Source organism: Hesperophylax consimilis, chromosome 13, assembly GCF_061612785.1.
Source record: "Hesperophylax consimilis isolate HC1 chromosome 13, BYU_Hcon_1.0, whole genome shotgun sequence".
NCBI classification, from domain to species: domain Eukaryota; kingdom Metazoa; phylum Arthropoda; class Insecta; order Trichoptera; family Limnephilidae; genus Hesperophylax; species Hesperophylax consimilis.
The window spans coordinates 36865739-36883764 of record NC_142848.1 but is presented as its reverse complement, the minus strand read 5'-3'; the positions used below and the strand labels follow the sequence as shown (position 1 = coordinate 36883764).

The window sequence follows — 18026 nt, the reverse complement described above, 5'->3', positions numbered from 1 at the left end:
TCAGCATGATGAAAACAGTTATTTAAACAATGAATATGACTAAGGTCTATCTCAAAGACACGTAAAATGTTCAATCTTATTCAATCAATAAATAGCCTGATCAAGATAAATAATTATTAGCACCTACCTTACAATATCCTTGAATTAGATTTTTCGAAGAACCCGTAAATAAATAACCAGCAAAGAAATCGAAAATTGTCGGCTCATTAAACAATCAACGTTTTTCGACTGGAATCAAGAAATCAAAGATGATGGAAAAGATATTTTATGTTTCAATAATTTTCGATTTATTTTACTTCCGATACATCAATTACTAGAATCAACACTGCCAACGCTGCAAATTCGAATTTGATTTTAACGTTCTGGCCTAGATGGCCGCCGTCTTCTGTTTTTAAATTAAATTTTAAACTGGAAGAACCTATTTAACTCCTCGAATAAATTACCTCCCACAAGTCTTGATAGTGTTTAATGTTTATCATTAATATATACATACGTTTAATATGGTTTCTTAGTACATAATTTAATAAATTACTGTAAATTCTCAAAAATTTGTTCATAGGATTCCATTTCCATTTCCATTTGTTTGTACATTCTCCGTACTGCATTTCTGTCAATAAAAATGAAAAAGCATTATGTAGAACAAAAAAATCCAAGAATTCTTTTGATACTGAATTTTTTTTTATATAATGCAGGACTTGAAATGAATTTTTTTCTTAATCCAAGTCAAAGTCCATGCTTTTTAACGCTTGAGTTTTTTGATCATTTGTTAAGGGTTTTTAACTTGTCTCTCGGCGTTTCAAAAGGTCTAGCAAAGAAGATCGATAAAACCCTATGTAAATACGATATTGAATAGTCATCTTTGGTCAGTTAGCGGTATTTGCGTGCAGAGTCAGAATATGATTCCGACAATTGGTTGACAAAAGCCGCTACTTTTAGCGGGGCCTCCGTGATGTCAGGTTTTACCATGCACGACTTTTAGGACAATGTCGTTCGTTAGGCAAAATTATTGACTTATTAATGAATGGGGGTAAACTAAGGAAGCCCTTAGAAAAATGAAAAAAAATCGTATATCTACACGATCCATGGACTTAATTAAATCACCTGTGATGCGATCAATTGATTCCGTTCCAGCTTCGAGAAACAAAAGTTTTTAGTTGTGGCTAAGGACCGCAAGAACTAATAAGCTACCATTTAAGTGTCAAAAAAGTACACGTGGACTGCCAATGCATATTAAAGTAATTATTTCATTTCGACATCTTCAATTTATTAGTACTTTTAACTTTTACGTAGCGGTCTTACTTTCAGGAATATCAATTCACAGAAAGAGTTCATAGCGGCATAGTTAGTAAAATGCAAAATATTATTAAATTGATAAATAAATAATACATTAACGATTGAATCACAACGCGTATGTAGAAATAGTAACCATGGGTAAACTGCACAAAATAAATAACAAAAATCGTGCATTCGTGAAACTTTTGTATTTTTTATTTATTACACATTTGATACAGAAACAAATATAGTTTACGTATTAGGCCAATTAACAGTAAAGTAATGCACATATACTTTGGAAGTATAAATTAGTCCGCACAAAGAAAGTTGTGAAACATTCCTTGAGGGGAATATTTAAAAAAATATATATTTATAAACTAGGTCGTGTGAGGTATCGTTTACGATGTTCTTATTTGTAATGATTCGAATGAGATCACTCTCAAGTCGCTAGATTAAATATTATGTGAGATAAGACAGGTTTTCAGTAAAGAGACATGAAAATGACAAAGGCTCCCTAGAGGGTTCCGTCACTTTATTTGGGCGAACTCTGCAAATCTTTATATCTACCGCCAAGAAGAATATATCAGAAGAATATCAAGAATGCGTGCATTTCGTATTTTGCATTTTGAAACTATTTTACCATTACTAATTTTTGAAAGTAGAATAAATCAAAATTGTAAAAAACGGCTCTTGTGTCATAGTAATAACAAGTCGGTAAGGTACGTCACTTATTTTTTAGTTGCTACAGCATTTGAGCTTAATCTCAATGTCAGAGAGATTTTAATATTTCAAGAGATCTAACATTCGCTTCCTAGCAATGCAATGTGCATACACTCGTTGCCGTCATAAAGAGTGTTTTTATGTAATTGATACTGTGCTTGTTGGGAAACCGGAGGAGTATTTTAAAAATAATCACTACAATCTGTTGGTAAGACGCCAACTTTTAGGTTCGCTATAGTTGAGCTATTGCTGAGCCTTTCCTAAGCTTTCCTAACCCGTTGCTTTTAGTTATTATTCCCAAAATTCAGCTTGCTTCCCATGAAAACCTTCAAAAATTAATCGCATCTGCCTATTCTGATGGCAAAGTAACAGACGGATGTTTGCTTACCTGAGTGGATAGCAGTATAGCCCTAGCATAGGTGAACAGCTCAGCCGAGTAACCGCTGGTGGGCCCGTAGAGCACCAGCAGGTATGTGATGCCTAGCAGCGGGATGAGCACCAACAGCGCCTTGGTTGCCTTGCGGTATTGCTGTGTCTCCAGCGTATTGGCGGAGCGGAGCTTGGTGATCAGCACCTAGACAAGGCAAATAGATTCATAATATAGAAATCTGAAATACACTGATACAGATAAAATTAAGTGTTTTGTTGTTCAGGTGCGTGCACCATGATATTGTAGAAAGGTTTTTTGTCATCAGAGAGGTTAATTATTACACCCCAGTGGGCCATACAGTTGGACATTTTATTTTAGCTGAATACAATAAATGATTAGAGATATTAAGGCGATGCACTACGTCGTGTAATATTTTTAATTGAGCCGCTATCAATAACAACCCTTACGTAGATGGTGATAAGGTTTAAATTCCCGCTTAACACCACCCGCCTGTTTTGATTTATGCATGAAAAAAAATGGTCGAAAAGTGCCTTTTATTTTATTTTGTGGATGTTCAGGCATAAATATTTGATTTTTTTCGATCATTTTATAAATAACTTAATTTGCCACATTATACAATAAAATCATAATCAAAAATTGGTTCGTAAGTACGAGATTTTTAACTTTAAAGTAGTAGTAAGTAGTTTTCATAGGCCTTTACATTATTTTTTTCTGGGCTTATAAAAAGACTTATCTAAAAAATACTCGATTATTTTTAAGGGCAAGATGTATTCTACTCGCAGTATTTAATTAAAACATCTGAAACATTTCTAGGCGACCAAATTTTCAAACCAAAAACACATGATTTTGCATTACTACGCATTTCATCGCCTTAAAATAAATAAAATAATAAAAACTAAAAGGGCCTTAAATTAAATTTACTTAAACAATTAAAAATCAATAAAAGAACCAATGATCCTAATATAAAATTAATTAAAGTTATTTATTCCCCGCTTCTAAGTATGTTCGCAAAACCCAAACAATTTAACACATTTAAATAAATTAATAACTGCTACATCATTATTAAGCAATTAAGATAACATTAATCTGGGGAAAAAAGACTTCGAAATACCCACCAAAGAATATGAAATCTATTGTCACAATTATTTTATCAGTAAATTGGTTTAAGCAGTAATAAATCATTTTAAATTGGGAGAGGTAAAATAGAATCATATAAATAAGTCGTCTAAACGTGGCTAAAACCACAGTTTGAAAATGGCCTTGAAAACCGAAACAGCTGTAACAATAACAAAAACCAAAACATACATAAATACATGTACCATTTAATCATAACCACGTAAACACCTCAGCACAGGTTCTCCCAGTGAGGTTTTCACGAAACATATAACATTATCCACCACAGTGTCACCTACTCAAACCTACCTCGCACCCAGCATAAAACACCATATTTACAACAGTTCTAAATTTATGTATTATATACAAATGTAAATATTTGGTAGACACTGTAATGTATGTATAGAAATAAATAAATTAAAATTTAAAAAAAAAAAAAAAACTTGCAGAACACAATAATTATATTATTAAATTTGATTTTAATTAAATTTTTAAAAAATTAAATGGAGTTCTGCAAATTAAACACAAATTCACGAAATTAGTGCGATTCTGTTTATTTACCGATAAAAAATACTTATCAATCATATCTTAAATATTTTTTTACATTTACGTTAATCTGATAACACGCCTAAATAATTTTGAATCACCTTTTGTACTTCATTCCACCAAAATTCGTCAGGAAATGTGTTTATTCTTTGGAGTAAGACGATACTGTATTGAAATCGACACTGACGTTCGGCATGGGAGCATTTAGTGAACCGGTTCTTCAAAGAACCCAAACGCGGGGTCGTTAAAGGAAACTTCTGAGAAAACGTAAAGCCAAAAGGTTTTGGATTAGTAACCCTATACTTGCTGAAGATAAAACAAAATGAAGCTGAGAAACTTTATAAGGATGGAAAAAACTTCCCTGAACTAAGAATTCACGGGCCTTTGTTTAGATCGCTGATTCTCGTGATAATGGCGGAAATACTATAATGAAGTACTGTAATATGGCGGGAACTGTGAATGCCGCTCATCGCTACAAGTTCACCTCAAAAATTCAGTCAACGATCGATAATAATTAACAACAAACAAATCAAAGCAGTAGATTCTATAAACAGGTTGGGACAGAAGTAATGACCGGAATTTGAGGTGGTATAAAAAACTAATAAACTTAGCGACTTCAAATATTTTTATTATCATTGGTAAATAATCCTATTTTGTTCATTAAATTTTGAATACCACTACAACAAGATGCTTTCAGCAGCAATATAATGATGTCTAATTTTTTAATTATAAACTATTATTTCTGAGATAAGACAATATTTAATACCTAAAAATGTATATATTATATGTCTCGACGCCACCTAGTGGGAAATTTAGCACTAACAAAGCCATTCCTACAAAAATAAAGCTGGTTGTCTGCAGGTGAAAAAATAAAATGAGCAGTAATTGTTGATTGAAGTGGTAGTACATATTGAATTATTTGGCGGGTTGGGAATAAGCCGACGTAGCTCAATTGTCCAGTGCACCTGACCGGACATTAGAAGGTGCGGGTTCGATTCCCGTTGGCGGCGATTTTTTCAATTTTTATGGATATTTCAGGCGACTTATTATTGCTTATAATAATTTATGATAATGATGTCTATTTCTGACATTTTGGGCTGTTTTTTGCGCATTTCAAACGGTATGGCGGATGTTTCCTTGATAATTCTTGTCTTCAGTTCTTCTAAAGCGTGGAACCGATGTTTGAAAACTTTCTCCTCCAAATAACATTACAGAAAAAAAGCCGCACATGCTTAAATCTGGCGAGAGACACAACTCAAGCAGGGAATATTTGTCAGTATTTGGCCATAGAAATCCGAGCTGATGTACCACAGATCTCCCAGATAAGTTTCGTCACTCAAATATTGCAATTCGTTGCTGTAAGAATAGCAGCTCAAAACTTCAGAAAAAGACTATATCAATGTATATGTATAACTACACATATAGATAATCCAGAAGTTTCGATTTTTTTTTTTTATATTAACTCCACACAGGAGGCCCTGAAGAAAATAATTTCCCTCAGGGCCTATGTCATCTTTGGGGATGCTGTGTGGAGGGTCTTTTTGTGGAGAGGAAGGAGTGAACAAGGGTCTTGAAGAGTCCCATGTTGTAGGAGGGAGGAAACACAGAGGCCGGCAGTTCGTTCCACAGCCGAGCTGTTGAACTTAAGAACGAATCGTAGAAGCGACCCGTTCTCATGCGACAAATGTCAACTGTGTACAAATGTTGGGCGCGCGTTTGGCGTGTATCCCGACTACGCACCGGTGCCGAAGGGATCAATGACGCTAGTTCCTCAGAGCAACTTCTATTGTAATACCGATAGAACAAGGACAGCATACCTACCTGACGCCTGTGCTCTAAAGATTGCAGTCCGTTTGTTAAGATTGGGGAATCTATCAAACGGACCGCCCGTTTTTACACAGAGTCAAGGGTTTTTTTCAGGTATTTAGGGGCTCCGGACCAGAGATGGCTGCCAAATTCAATTTCATTCATTCTTATTATACATATATATATAATACATATACTAACCTATTGTATAATGTTACTGTACGGGACGTGTTTGCCTGTAAATAATAAGCACCGGCACACATCAGCCCTCAACCTGGGTAATGATCTTAGTAAAACACCGTGAGGTGTTCTATCCAAACCATTATATAAGAAAGACGATTCAAATCAAAATTCACATTTTAATAAGATCTATTGTACTGGTATACAGAACGTACAAAGGGTTGTAGCTAATAGGTACTTCCTATGTCTTATAGCCAACCCAATTCACAAGAAATAGTATTTCAATACAACTGGGTTTTAATAAAATAAAAACAATAAAATAATAACTTAAATATATTACCTACGCACAGGCTGCGCCTTAGTGGGTTCCCATTATTCGTATCGATTTATATGATATTGTTTGTAATTAATGTTAAAATTGGGAAAAATAAAGGTATTAAAAAAAAAAAAAAAAAAAATACACAGATAGAAACTGAGACAATCGGAATTTGATTTGACCACATTATGCATCTTTGCGCCACACGATACAACAAAGGGCTGGCAACTGCTGCAGCAGTGGCCAGTTCAATTGGTAGCCGGGGAGAATTGGCCAGCCTCTAGGTTGTCAGCTCTCTCTCTGGTTTCAATCCTGGGATTGGTTTGCAGCAATTTCATCTAATCTCCTATTCCATTCTTCCCTGTCTTTTGCGACTCTTTTGACTTGAGCTATGAGCAGCGCACGTCCACCAGCAGGTCCTCCAGGTACTCTCGGCGTGGGCGTCCCCTAGAGTTGATCCCCTCGGTCATACCCTCCATTATGACATGCAAGAGGCCTTCTTGTCGTATAACATGACCGATCCATCTTGCACGCCTTTCGGACAAGGTCCTGAGCAGGTGCCTTCCTCCTTTGATTCTTTAGAGAACCTCCTCATTTGTAATATGGTCTCTCCAGGAAATTCCTAACAGTTTTCTATAGGAACACATCTCAAAAGCCTCTACTCTCCGTTTATCTCTTTTGGATAGGCACCATGTTTCGAAGCCGTACATCAAGATACTCCATACATAGGTCTTGATGAGGAGTATTCTCAGTTTTAGGTCTATATTATTCGATTCTATTATTTTCGACCTTTTATTGAATGCAAGCCTAGCCTGATGTATACGGCTGTCGACCTCGCTCTTAGACCGACCGTCCCATGTTATTTTGCTCCCGAGGTAGACAAACTCCTTGGTGTTCTTTAGTGGAACTCCTGCCATCTCTACTCTCATCTGATGTTGCGTTCGGCCTACAGTCAGCAGCTTTGTTTTGTCTTTATTTATCTTCATGTTGTAGTTGTTTTGAAGAATGCTTTGCATGGTTGTTAAGGCCTCTTGCAGTTCTTCTTTGCTTTCAGCAACCAAAGCAATATCGTCAGCAAACCTTATCATATTCTTATTCTTACCTTATTCTTCCTGTACTTGCCCAAACTTAGAAAAATTATCCCATATAAAATACCTAGGGGTCCTAATTGATCATCATCTTCGTTGGGATCAGCACTTAGCCAGCTTAACTCCCCGAATTCGCAAGCTCTGTTATGTTTTTCGAACATTAAGAAATATCCTTACTCCTACAATAATGAAAATAGTCTACTATGCTCTCTGCCAATCCCAATTAGCATATGGCATCATAATTTGGGGCGGTTGTGCACTAGGGCGGAACGAATTTTTTTTCTTTCTAATTCTGATTTGGAATAGTTGTATTAAGTTGCCAATTGCCATCAATTACCTCAATTAAAAATATAAAAAATATCAGACAACGGTAAGAGCCCCCGCCAAGACATCGAACATTTACAAAAACGACAGTTTAGGGGATATTTGCGCGGCCTAGAAAATAGTACAGAATTTATTAAAATAGGTTTATTTTATTTAAAAACATATTCAAATATAGTTAACTAGCTATTGAAATCAAATATTTCTTTATTTTAAATATACTTTGGCGCTGTAACAATGGTGCAAAGTGCGGGACGAAGCGGTGAGCGGCACCTGACAATCTACGAAATGCAGTGTTTTGTTTAAACTACTGTCGATAATTGTCTCAGGTGAAAGGTCGCGCGTCAATTATATTCACGAGCACTTATTGATAAACGTTTTTTAAGTGAATTAAACTGATTTCTAGAAGACACAATTTAAAATGTCCGATATTTGGTGTAAGTGCAGTGGTGTCGCGAAGCTGCGACTCCACTATATATTTTAGAGGTGGTGTGATATGCCACACGCCCAAAGGACCAGTCCCAAACTACTCCGAATGATAGGTATGGGACGATATATGCATCCGACAAACCCGATGGACAGTGCAATAATCAAAGGTATAAATCTGGGCTTCTGGAGCACAAGATAAGCCCAGATTGGAATGCAGGAAAGATGGACTCACCCGTTGATGACTATCACACGTCTCCAGGAGTATTGGTTGATTTCACTTCACAAAATATATGTATTATCGCCCTGTCTGATATTAATTATCACTCCGAACTCTGATAAGCAACTGACACCACTTGTCTGATTTTACATGTGTTGCAACAATATTTTTAATATGGTGACATTTTGGGATGGGTAAGAGGGTAGGTAGGACATTTGCAGGATTTGGTATTGACATTACACTTGTCCTTTAAGCCTGTGGATGCATACCTAACAATCCCATATATATTGCGCGAACATTCTCCCGGCGTTGAAAGTACCTTCCGAAATTTTAAGTACTTTCAAATAAAGTAAAAAGTTAAATGTAAAACGAAAGATGAAATATAAATATTCTTATCAATACGCTATTAATATTGCAAAGTTAAAACGAAAATTTATAAAATAATGAAATAAAGAAATAATAATTATTGTGTAGGCAAAGGACACAATTTTACGACTGGTCGTTTAAAGTTCCCGGAAGGGGTCCTTACGCGTGCGACACGAACCACTCCGTCTTTACCAGGGAACACCTCCTCAACAACGCCCACCGGCCAATAAAGTGGAGGCGCATCCTCTTGATGCACCAATACTATGGTACCTACTAGAATGTTATTCGCGGGACTATTCCATTTTTTTCTCATCTGCAGAGAGTGAAGATACTCTATATGCCACTTCTTCCAATAAGATTGAACGAGGTGGTCCAAAAGCTCTTTCCTTTTCAGTAGACTAATGCGTTCATTAGTCAAATCATAAGCAGGTAGATGCTGAATCGGGGTAGACATCAGAAAATGAGCCGGAGTAAGAGCTTCTGGATAATGAGAACTGCTTAATAAACATAATGGCCGTGAATTAAGTACAGCCTCTATTTGTGTCAGAACTGTGAGAAGCTCTTCATAACATAAAAGTTGAGTACCCACAACCCTATACAGATGCGATTTAATGCATTTAATATTTGACTCCCATAATCCTCCAAAGTGAGGAGCGCGGGGTGGAATCGTCTTCCATTCAATTCTCCGAATGTTAAATTCATTGCGAAGAACTTCTTTAGTTGAATTTGCCTCTAAAAAATTATATAAGTCATCCAGACAATTCTTTGCGCCTATGAAATTTGTCGCATTGTCACTGTACATACACGAAACCGGTCCGCGTCTGGATAGAAAACGCTTAAATGCGTTTAAAAAATTGTCCGTGCTTAGATCTGATACCACTTCCATATGTATAGCCTTCGTTGTTAAACAAATAAATAGACATATATATGCCTTTTGACTTTTTACCCCACGACGCCTAGAAAGGGTTATATTTATTGGTCCGGCAAAATCTACACCCGTATGTGTAAATGCCTTTGCTTCCTGAACTCTAGCTGTAGGTAAATCTGCCATTAGCGGTATAATATTGGAAGGTGCAGTTTTAAAACAGAAATTACAAGCATGTACTCTTTTGCGTATTAGATTTCTCCCCGATAAGATCCAATAACGCTGTCTAATTATTGACATAAGGAGATGTGCACCAGTATGACAATTCACACGATGGTGAAAGTCTATAATTATATCGACAATATGATCCTGTCTTGGCAAAAGTACTGGATGTTTGTTTTCAAAAGGTATATTCGCGTTTGTTAATCTACCACCTATACGTAACAAGCCATTATGATCTAGGAACGGGTTTAGTTTTCGGATTGAAGGTAAGCATAATTTATCCCTTTGTATTAATTGTATATCGGCACTAAAATACCTATTCTGTAAAGCTTTTAATACATTCATTTCAGCAATGTTTAATTCCGTGGAATTTATAACTGTTGAGCGTGATAACTTTCGCATAAATCGTAAAATATATACCACAATTCTCAGCAGTTTTGGCCATGAGGAAATTTTTAAAGCGAGATTATATATCGGAGAATTTTCCTCTATTGACGTTATCGTAAATGTATGCGATTTTTTCAATTCCAAAGTATTCTCCTCCTCTCGTGAGGGGGAAAATATTTCGACAGGCCACTCGGATACTGGGTTCGCAGCCCAGGGCGGACCGTGCCACCAAAGAGAATGATCGACCAGCTGAGCAGGCAGTAGTCCTCGTGATAAACAATCACTAGGATTGGTAACGCCATCTATGTGATAAAAATGTTTCGCGGGTAAATTTTCCTGAATTTCACTAACTCGATTAGCTACAAAAGTTTGCCACCGGTGCGGGGACGAGTGAATCCAAGAAAGTGCTATTTTTGAATCTGAAAAAGCAAATATATCGTTTATCGAAACGCGATTTCTATAAGTATCTATAATAGATCTAACGAGCCTAGATAAAATAAGCGCAGCGCATAATTCCAATCGAGCGAGCGACACTGTTTTCAGAGGGGCCACCTTGGATTTAGAACATATCAAATTCATTGTAGTGTTGCCACCCTTATCCGTGACATGAAGATATATTACACAACCGTATGCTTTCACACTCGCATCTGCGAAGGCGATAATATTTATCGTGCAGTCCTCCTTTACTCCCAAATATCGAGGTAAATTTAAATTAGAAAGCATCGGTAATTCTTCCTTGAATTTGACATATCTATTAACAATACTTTGGGGTAGTTCCTCGTCCCATCCTACTTTCTCTAACCACAGCTCTTGTAAAAGTAATTTGGCATATAAAATTACCGGAGCAACCAAACCTAATACATCGAATAAACGAGCTATTGTGGAAAGAATTGATCTTTTACATATAGTTTTTTCCTCCGTCGGACATATCATAAATTGAAAACAATCAGATATCGGATCCCATTTTAATCCTAAAATGCTACATTTATCCGAAAAATCCATTGTCGCGCGGTGCAACTCTGGTAATTGGGCCAGTAAATGAGGAGAATTACTCGACCATTTGACTAATTCAAATCCTCCACACTTGAACATCGCCATTAAATCTGTAGCCAAAGTGATGCCTTCACTTATAGTATTTACAGAATATACAAAATCGTCCATATATAAATCATTAATTGCAACTTCCGCCGCTTTCGGATAACGATTTCTTTCATCGCTCGCTAGCTGCCGTATAGTTCGCATTGCTAGAAATGGTGAACAGTTCAACCCAAACGCGAGTGAATTAAATTGATAAACTCCAATTTGTTCATCTTTGTGAAATCTATAGAGAATTTTTTGATATTTTCGATGGCTTTCCGTTACCATTATACGTAGATACATTTGCTTAACATCTGCGGTTAATGCTACAGCAAATAAGCGAAATTTAATTAAAAGTGTAAATAAATTAGATTGCAAATTTGGACCTGTATACAAAATATCATTAAGTGATAACCCTGAACTGGTCTTTGTACTTGCATCTAATACAACACGAGTTTTAGTTGTTGATTTATCTTTACGAATTACTGCGTGATGAGGAATGAAATATCCCTCATCAATATTAGATGAAGACGGAACTTCAACCCTCATATATCCCTTTTCCAGATATTCAGAAACTACTTCATTATAACTGCAATGCAATTCTGGCGACGTATTAAATTTCCGTTCTAAATATTCATATCGACGCTGCGCGACACTGCGCGAATCACCTAAATTATTAGGATCTATCTTAAACGGTAAAGATACAATATACCTTCCCGATTCATCCCGTTGGACTGACTCGAGGTACATTTTCTCACATTCTGCATCTTCAGCACTCATCAACGACTTAATAGGCATGTCTTCCATCGTCAAAAACTTGGATAACGCATTATATAAATCTACATTGGTTATGGGGCCGAACGTCCACGAAACCTCCGGCGTACACGTAGGTATTTCACCCATTACAATATACCCGAATACTGTCTGTATAGCCGGTGGTGCATTCGTATTATGTTTAGATAAAACCTTATTCCCCAGCAGAATATATGGAAATAACTGTGCACCTAATAAGATATCAACATCGGATGGAACGTTCCAGGATTCATCCGCTAAGTTTAAACCCACTAAATGCTCACATGACTTTGTGTCAACATGTTGTGTAGGAAGCTTATCAGTTATTTTATCGACAACTAATAGACTAATTTTATAAGTATCTTCTGAAACGCGGGATTTAATTTTTAACGCAACGTGTCCCAATATTGGTGTCTCTACTGAACCAACACTTTTAACTACTGAATTATTTAAAGGAATTATTTTAAGATTTAATTCATTACAAGTGTTTAAACTGATTAAATTTTGTTGCGAGGCGCAATCAATTAAACACCTTACGGTTACTTGATTATTTTTATTGTCATAAGCAAATAACTGCGCGGTTGACAGTAGTACATTCGTAGCTATATTACCCGCAGAAAAATTATTATAATGTTTATTATTACGCGCTATTAATGTAATGGCTTCGTTTTTCGATTGACTTTCAGTATTCACCGTGCTCTCAAAATGCAGAGCGGTGTGATGTCGTTTTTTACAAATTCTACAATCCGATTTAGATGGACATTTCACAGTTTTATGTTTATCGCTTAAGCAGTTTACACATAAATTATTTAATTTCACAAACTGAAAGCGAGCATTTGGTCTTAATTCGTTAAATTGTTCACATTTAAACAATTCAACATGATCAGAATGATTACATTTCCGACACCTGTTACGATTATTATTACTTGACTTCGGTTCGACCACAGCGAATGAATGCGTAACTTTGTTTTTATTATTAACAACTTTATTATCATTTTGCCCAGTTCGTTCTAGGATTTTAACATGCGACCGAATGTATTCTATTAAATCGGTATATGTAGGTATAGCTTTCTCCCGTATAGACATTTCGAAATTTTGCACCAACTGTATATCTAATTTTTTCAGTGCAACATGTAATATTATAAAATCAGTTAGGTCATCAATACCTAATTCCTTGAGTGCAGCTATGGAAGACGCAAACCTTTCGATAAAATTATTTAACTCATTTGGGTTACTAGGTGCCAATAATTTTAAATTCAAAATATTGTTCAGATAAAAGGTACCTAGCACGCGTTTGTCCTGATATTTCTTTTCGAGAGCTTCCCAAATTAAAAAATAATTTTGTTCGTTCGGAAGTATTCCCGCAAAAACTGATAACGCCTTTCCTTGGAGTTTCCCTATCAGATATTGCATCTTTTGCGACGTATTCAAATTTTCATTTGAGTGAATGTTTAATTTAAAAGCTTCATAAAATATCGACCAATTCTCTTGATTACCATCGAACGATGGCATCTCGATCGGTGGGAGTTTAATTAATGGTGAATTATTTAACTTCTGTCGATCACGTGATGAATCTTGCTTTGCTATAATGCTTTCGCGTATAGAAACTACAAAACAGTACTTATTTTCGAATTTACTCCATAAATCGAAATTCATATTGTAATTTGAATCCTTTTTCAACTGAAGTGTATGAAATTCATCACACAACGTATTAAATTGTGCATAATATGTAGCTATATTAACCGTTTGTTTAACAAAATCCTCCGAACTTCTCGTCTCCCTGTCCGCAATACTTTTCCCTTTCTCATATAATTCATTAACACGATTATGCATCAAATTAATCTTCGATTCTAGTAACTTGATTTTAATATCCTGAGTACTATCGCTAGTCGCCATGATTAATTGTATGTAGGAATTTAAACACAACAATAATTACAAATGCAACCTAGTACATACAAATTAACAAAGTATAAAGAGGAAATAATATTTATTTATAACTTTAAATATGTTAATTTTAAATACCCCGTTGGTAATCCGGCTCGAAAGAACCAAAAATGGTGTCGCGAAGCTGCGACTCCACTATATATTTTAGAGGTGGTGTGATATGCCACACGCCCAAAGGACCAGTCCCAAACTACTCCGAATGATAGGTATGGGACGATATATGCATCCGACAAACCCGATGGACAGTGCAATAATCAAAGGTATAAATCTGGGCTTCTGGAGCACAAGATAAGCCCAGATTGGAATGCAGGAAAGATGGACTCACCCGTTGATGACTATCACACGTCTCCAGGAGTATTGGTTGATTTCACTTCACAAAATATATGTATTATCGCCCTGTCTGATATTAATTATCACTCCGAACTCTGATAAGCAACTGACACCACTTGTCTGATTTTACATGTGTTGCAACAATATTTTTAATATGGTGACATTTTGGGATGGGTAAGAGGGTAGGTAGGACATTTGCAGGATTTGGTATTGACATTACACTTGTCCTTTAAGCCTGTGGATGCATACCTAACAATCCCATATATATTGCGCGAACATGCAGAGTTGAAAGAGAATATCATACCTACGTTTGAAAATGTGATGAAATTCTACGAATGGGTTAGACAAGACTTATAAGTAAGGAATAACACAACAAAAGAACCTACGTATTTGGAAATTGCCGTAGTAGTTTGAACGAAAATTGAAGAATTGTGGATAAAATCTTCGATTCCGATTGTCACACACAAAATAATCTTACAGTTACTAAAAAGTTATCACTCGAAGTGTTATAATTTGAAAAGTCTTTGAAGAAACTTAAGGAAGAAAAGTTAAAAGAGTTCAGAGTACAAAGTAGAAAGATTTTTGACATAGCTGCAAGTAAATGTCAAGAATTTGTAAGCTGTACTTGTTTGAGAGAAAAAAAAAATCCAAAAGAGGAACAAATGTTTTTAGAAGACCAACGCACTAACTGACTAATGGCTTTAGGAAAAGCTGATCTTATCCATAGTAAAAAATTGCTGAATAGAAGATTACGTACTCTCAAACAAGAAATGAGGCATAATAGATAGGATGAAACTAAGAACAATAAGGCAGAATGAGACGCGAGCAAATTTTTACCGAAGAAAGAGTAACAGAAATTCCTTCATTATATTTCGATGGAAGGAAAGACAAGACGGCTAAAACTGTTTTAAAAAGATCGAAGAGGCTTAGAGTGATTGTACAAGAGAAAAATATTTCGATTATAAAAGAACCAGGTACTGTTTATGTCGGGTATGGGGTTCCAACATCGGGCAGTGCAAGAAATATTGAAAGAGCTATCCACAGATTTTAAACGACTGAAAAGATATCACTAGATGGTTTAATGGCTGTTGGCTGTGATGGAAAAACACACAAATACAGGGAAAACAGACAATCTCGACCATTGCAATGGATAATTTGTCTCTTACACTCCAATGAGTTACCATTGAGGCATTTGTTTACCTATTTGGATGGCCCTACTGCAGGACCTAAATCATTTGCAGGTCAAATTGGTAAAGCATTAGAGATATGCAAGACGCTGCCGTTGGCTACCTTTGAGAAGATGGAAGGTGAACTACCTCCACAAATATCCACAGATCTCAGTACAGACCAGAAATATTAACAAGAAATTACTACTGCTGTCATAAATGGATCCTGGTCTCCTGGATTTATTAAAGAGAAGCCCAGGTAAACTACCCCATGCTCGTTGGTTGACAAGAGCTAATCGCATACTGCATTTGTATATTTCTACAGAAAATCCACAACAAAATCTTGTGACTTTAGCAACGTTTGTCGTATAATCATACGCTCCTGTCTGGTTTACTATCAAAACACATTCATCCTGCAAAGATGGTTCAAATCATTTATGGAAGCTCATTAACAGCACTAGATATTTGTTCAACGAGTTGTTAGTGATAGTAGACCCTGTTATAATTTGTAACAGTTACTTCGCTCATCCCGAAAACTTGTTGTTGAGTATGATAACAGATTCATGTAAGCACATTGGAGAACTCGCTGCAAGACGCATTTTAAAGGCTCGTCAAGTTAATAAAAAATCTGTTTCGCGCATTTTTGAGGTGCCAAAAGTAAACTTAAATGCATGTTCTTACATAGACATGATTGACTGGCAACAAAATATATACGAACCCTCAATACTGATGAATATTTCCGATGGTCAGTTACAAGATCTTATTGAAAATAGAGAAGATACATTGTTGAAGTTTATGAGACTGACTTGCCATACCCAGGCTGTGGAAAGATTTGTAAAAGTTGTGACAGAAGCAGTTCTAGGTGCATTCGACAAGATAAGATGAGAGGGATTCATAAAATCCAAATTAGCATCTCGAAAACTCATGCCAAAGTTTGAACCTAAAAATGGTTTTTTGCTATAAAAAATGATTTTATTCATACCAACATAACTTTCTTAATCTGTGTTTAATTTTGAAATAAATGTTTTTATTAATTAAAATCTACTTTTATTTTATAATTTCATGCATAACATATTATGTTTACTTATTATTTTGTTTATAGGGTGTTTAATACAAAACGTCTATAAAAACATAAAAAATAAAATTTCAAGTCTCTGGCGGGACCTCAAGATGTCGAGCTAGAAGTTCCAAATTGAGAACTGTTATTTAGAATTACATAAAGCAACTTTTCCCTGGTATTCCAATTCGAATTTCGAAAAAAAAAATTTTTTCATACAAAAGTGTTCCACCCTATTGTGCACATTATCTTATTGATCCATTACAAAAAGCCCAAAAAACGATAATACGTACTATCAACAAGCGACCGACAAGATACTCCTCCACTCGACTCTTCACTGAATACAATGTCTTAAACATACGGCAACTCCACATAAAATTTACTCTAATGCATTTTTTGTACAAATATAAGAAAAAAACCCTCGTACACCACAATTACACCACCAGAACAATAACCAACCGACACTACAACGTCCCTACACTACATACCACGTCAGCTCGAAGACATTTCATGTACCTAGCTCCCAAAATATTTAACCTTCTCCCTGAAAACTTAAAAACCGAAACCCAACCCCATAAATTTAAAAAACTAATATCAAAATGGATAAGTTCACTTGGAGACCACAATATATAAAAATTGGTACATGAATTAAATTATATTATAATTTTATCAACTAATTATCAATTATTATTTACCATTTTTATTACTATAAATACATTTAGAAACCATGATTTTAATATTTGTAATGCAATTAAATTTGTATAATTTAATAACTTTTAATTTAATTTAATTTATATATTTTTATTACTTACTTATTATTTAATTGTATAATCTAATTGTATAATCTAATTAACTTATATTTCAATCTAAATTGCATAACTTTATAACTTATAATTAACTTATTTTATAAATCCAATCTGTAAATATCACCCGCCATAACACAGGGACATCCCTAGCATGGCGGTTGAATTATCAAAAATATGTATAAATGTTCAACAAGTTCTTATAATAAATAAATAAATAAATATCCACCTTTTGCCCGTGTATTTTTACACCTTTTCTATGACTCATTCTCTCTCTCAAGTCATCAATTGCACTCTGTATATAAGCATTAAAAAGAACAGGTGACAGAGAACATCCCAGTCTCACCCCTTGTCTTATACTGGCTTCTTTTGTTTCACTGTCACATCTAATTATAGCGGCCTCATTCTTGTATAGCGCCTGGATTATTCGTCTCCAGGTCTATGAATACGATGAATGTGTTTTGGTTACTTTTTATTCTTTTTTCTAGTAGTATTCGTAGCGACAATATTGCTTTTCTGGTTCCTACACCTCTTCTAAAGCCATACTGTTCTCCGGAAAGGATGTTCTCTACTTTTGGTTCGATTCTTTTTAGAATGATATTAGTCAATATTTTTGAG

At 35.4% G+C, this 18026-nt stretch overlaps 1 protein-coding gene across 1 annotated transcript in view; it reads right to left on the bottom strand.

The window, feature by feature from the left end:
- Positions 1–18026, bottom strand: part of Dh44-R2 (Diuretic hormone 44 receptor 2) — a 573525-nt gene that overhangs the window by 71681 nt on the left and 483818 nt on the right. Inside the window, exon 9 of the mRNA XM_089639080.1 lies at positions 2381–2566. Coding sequence (XP_089495206.1) covers positions 2381–2566 — 186 coding nt within the window. The remainder of the gene's footprint in view (positions 1–2380; positions 2567–18026) is intronic.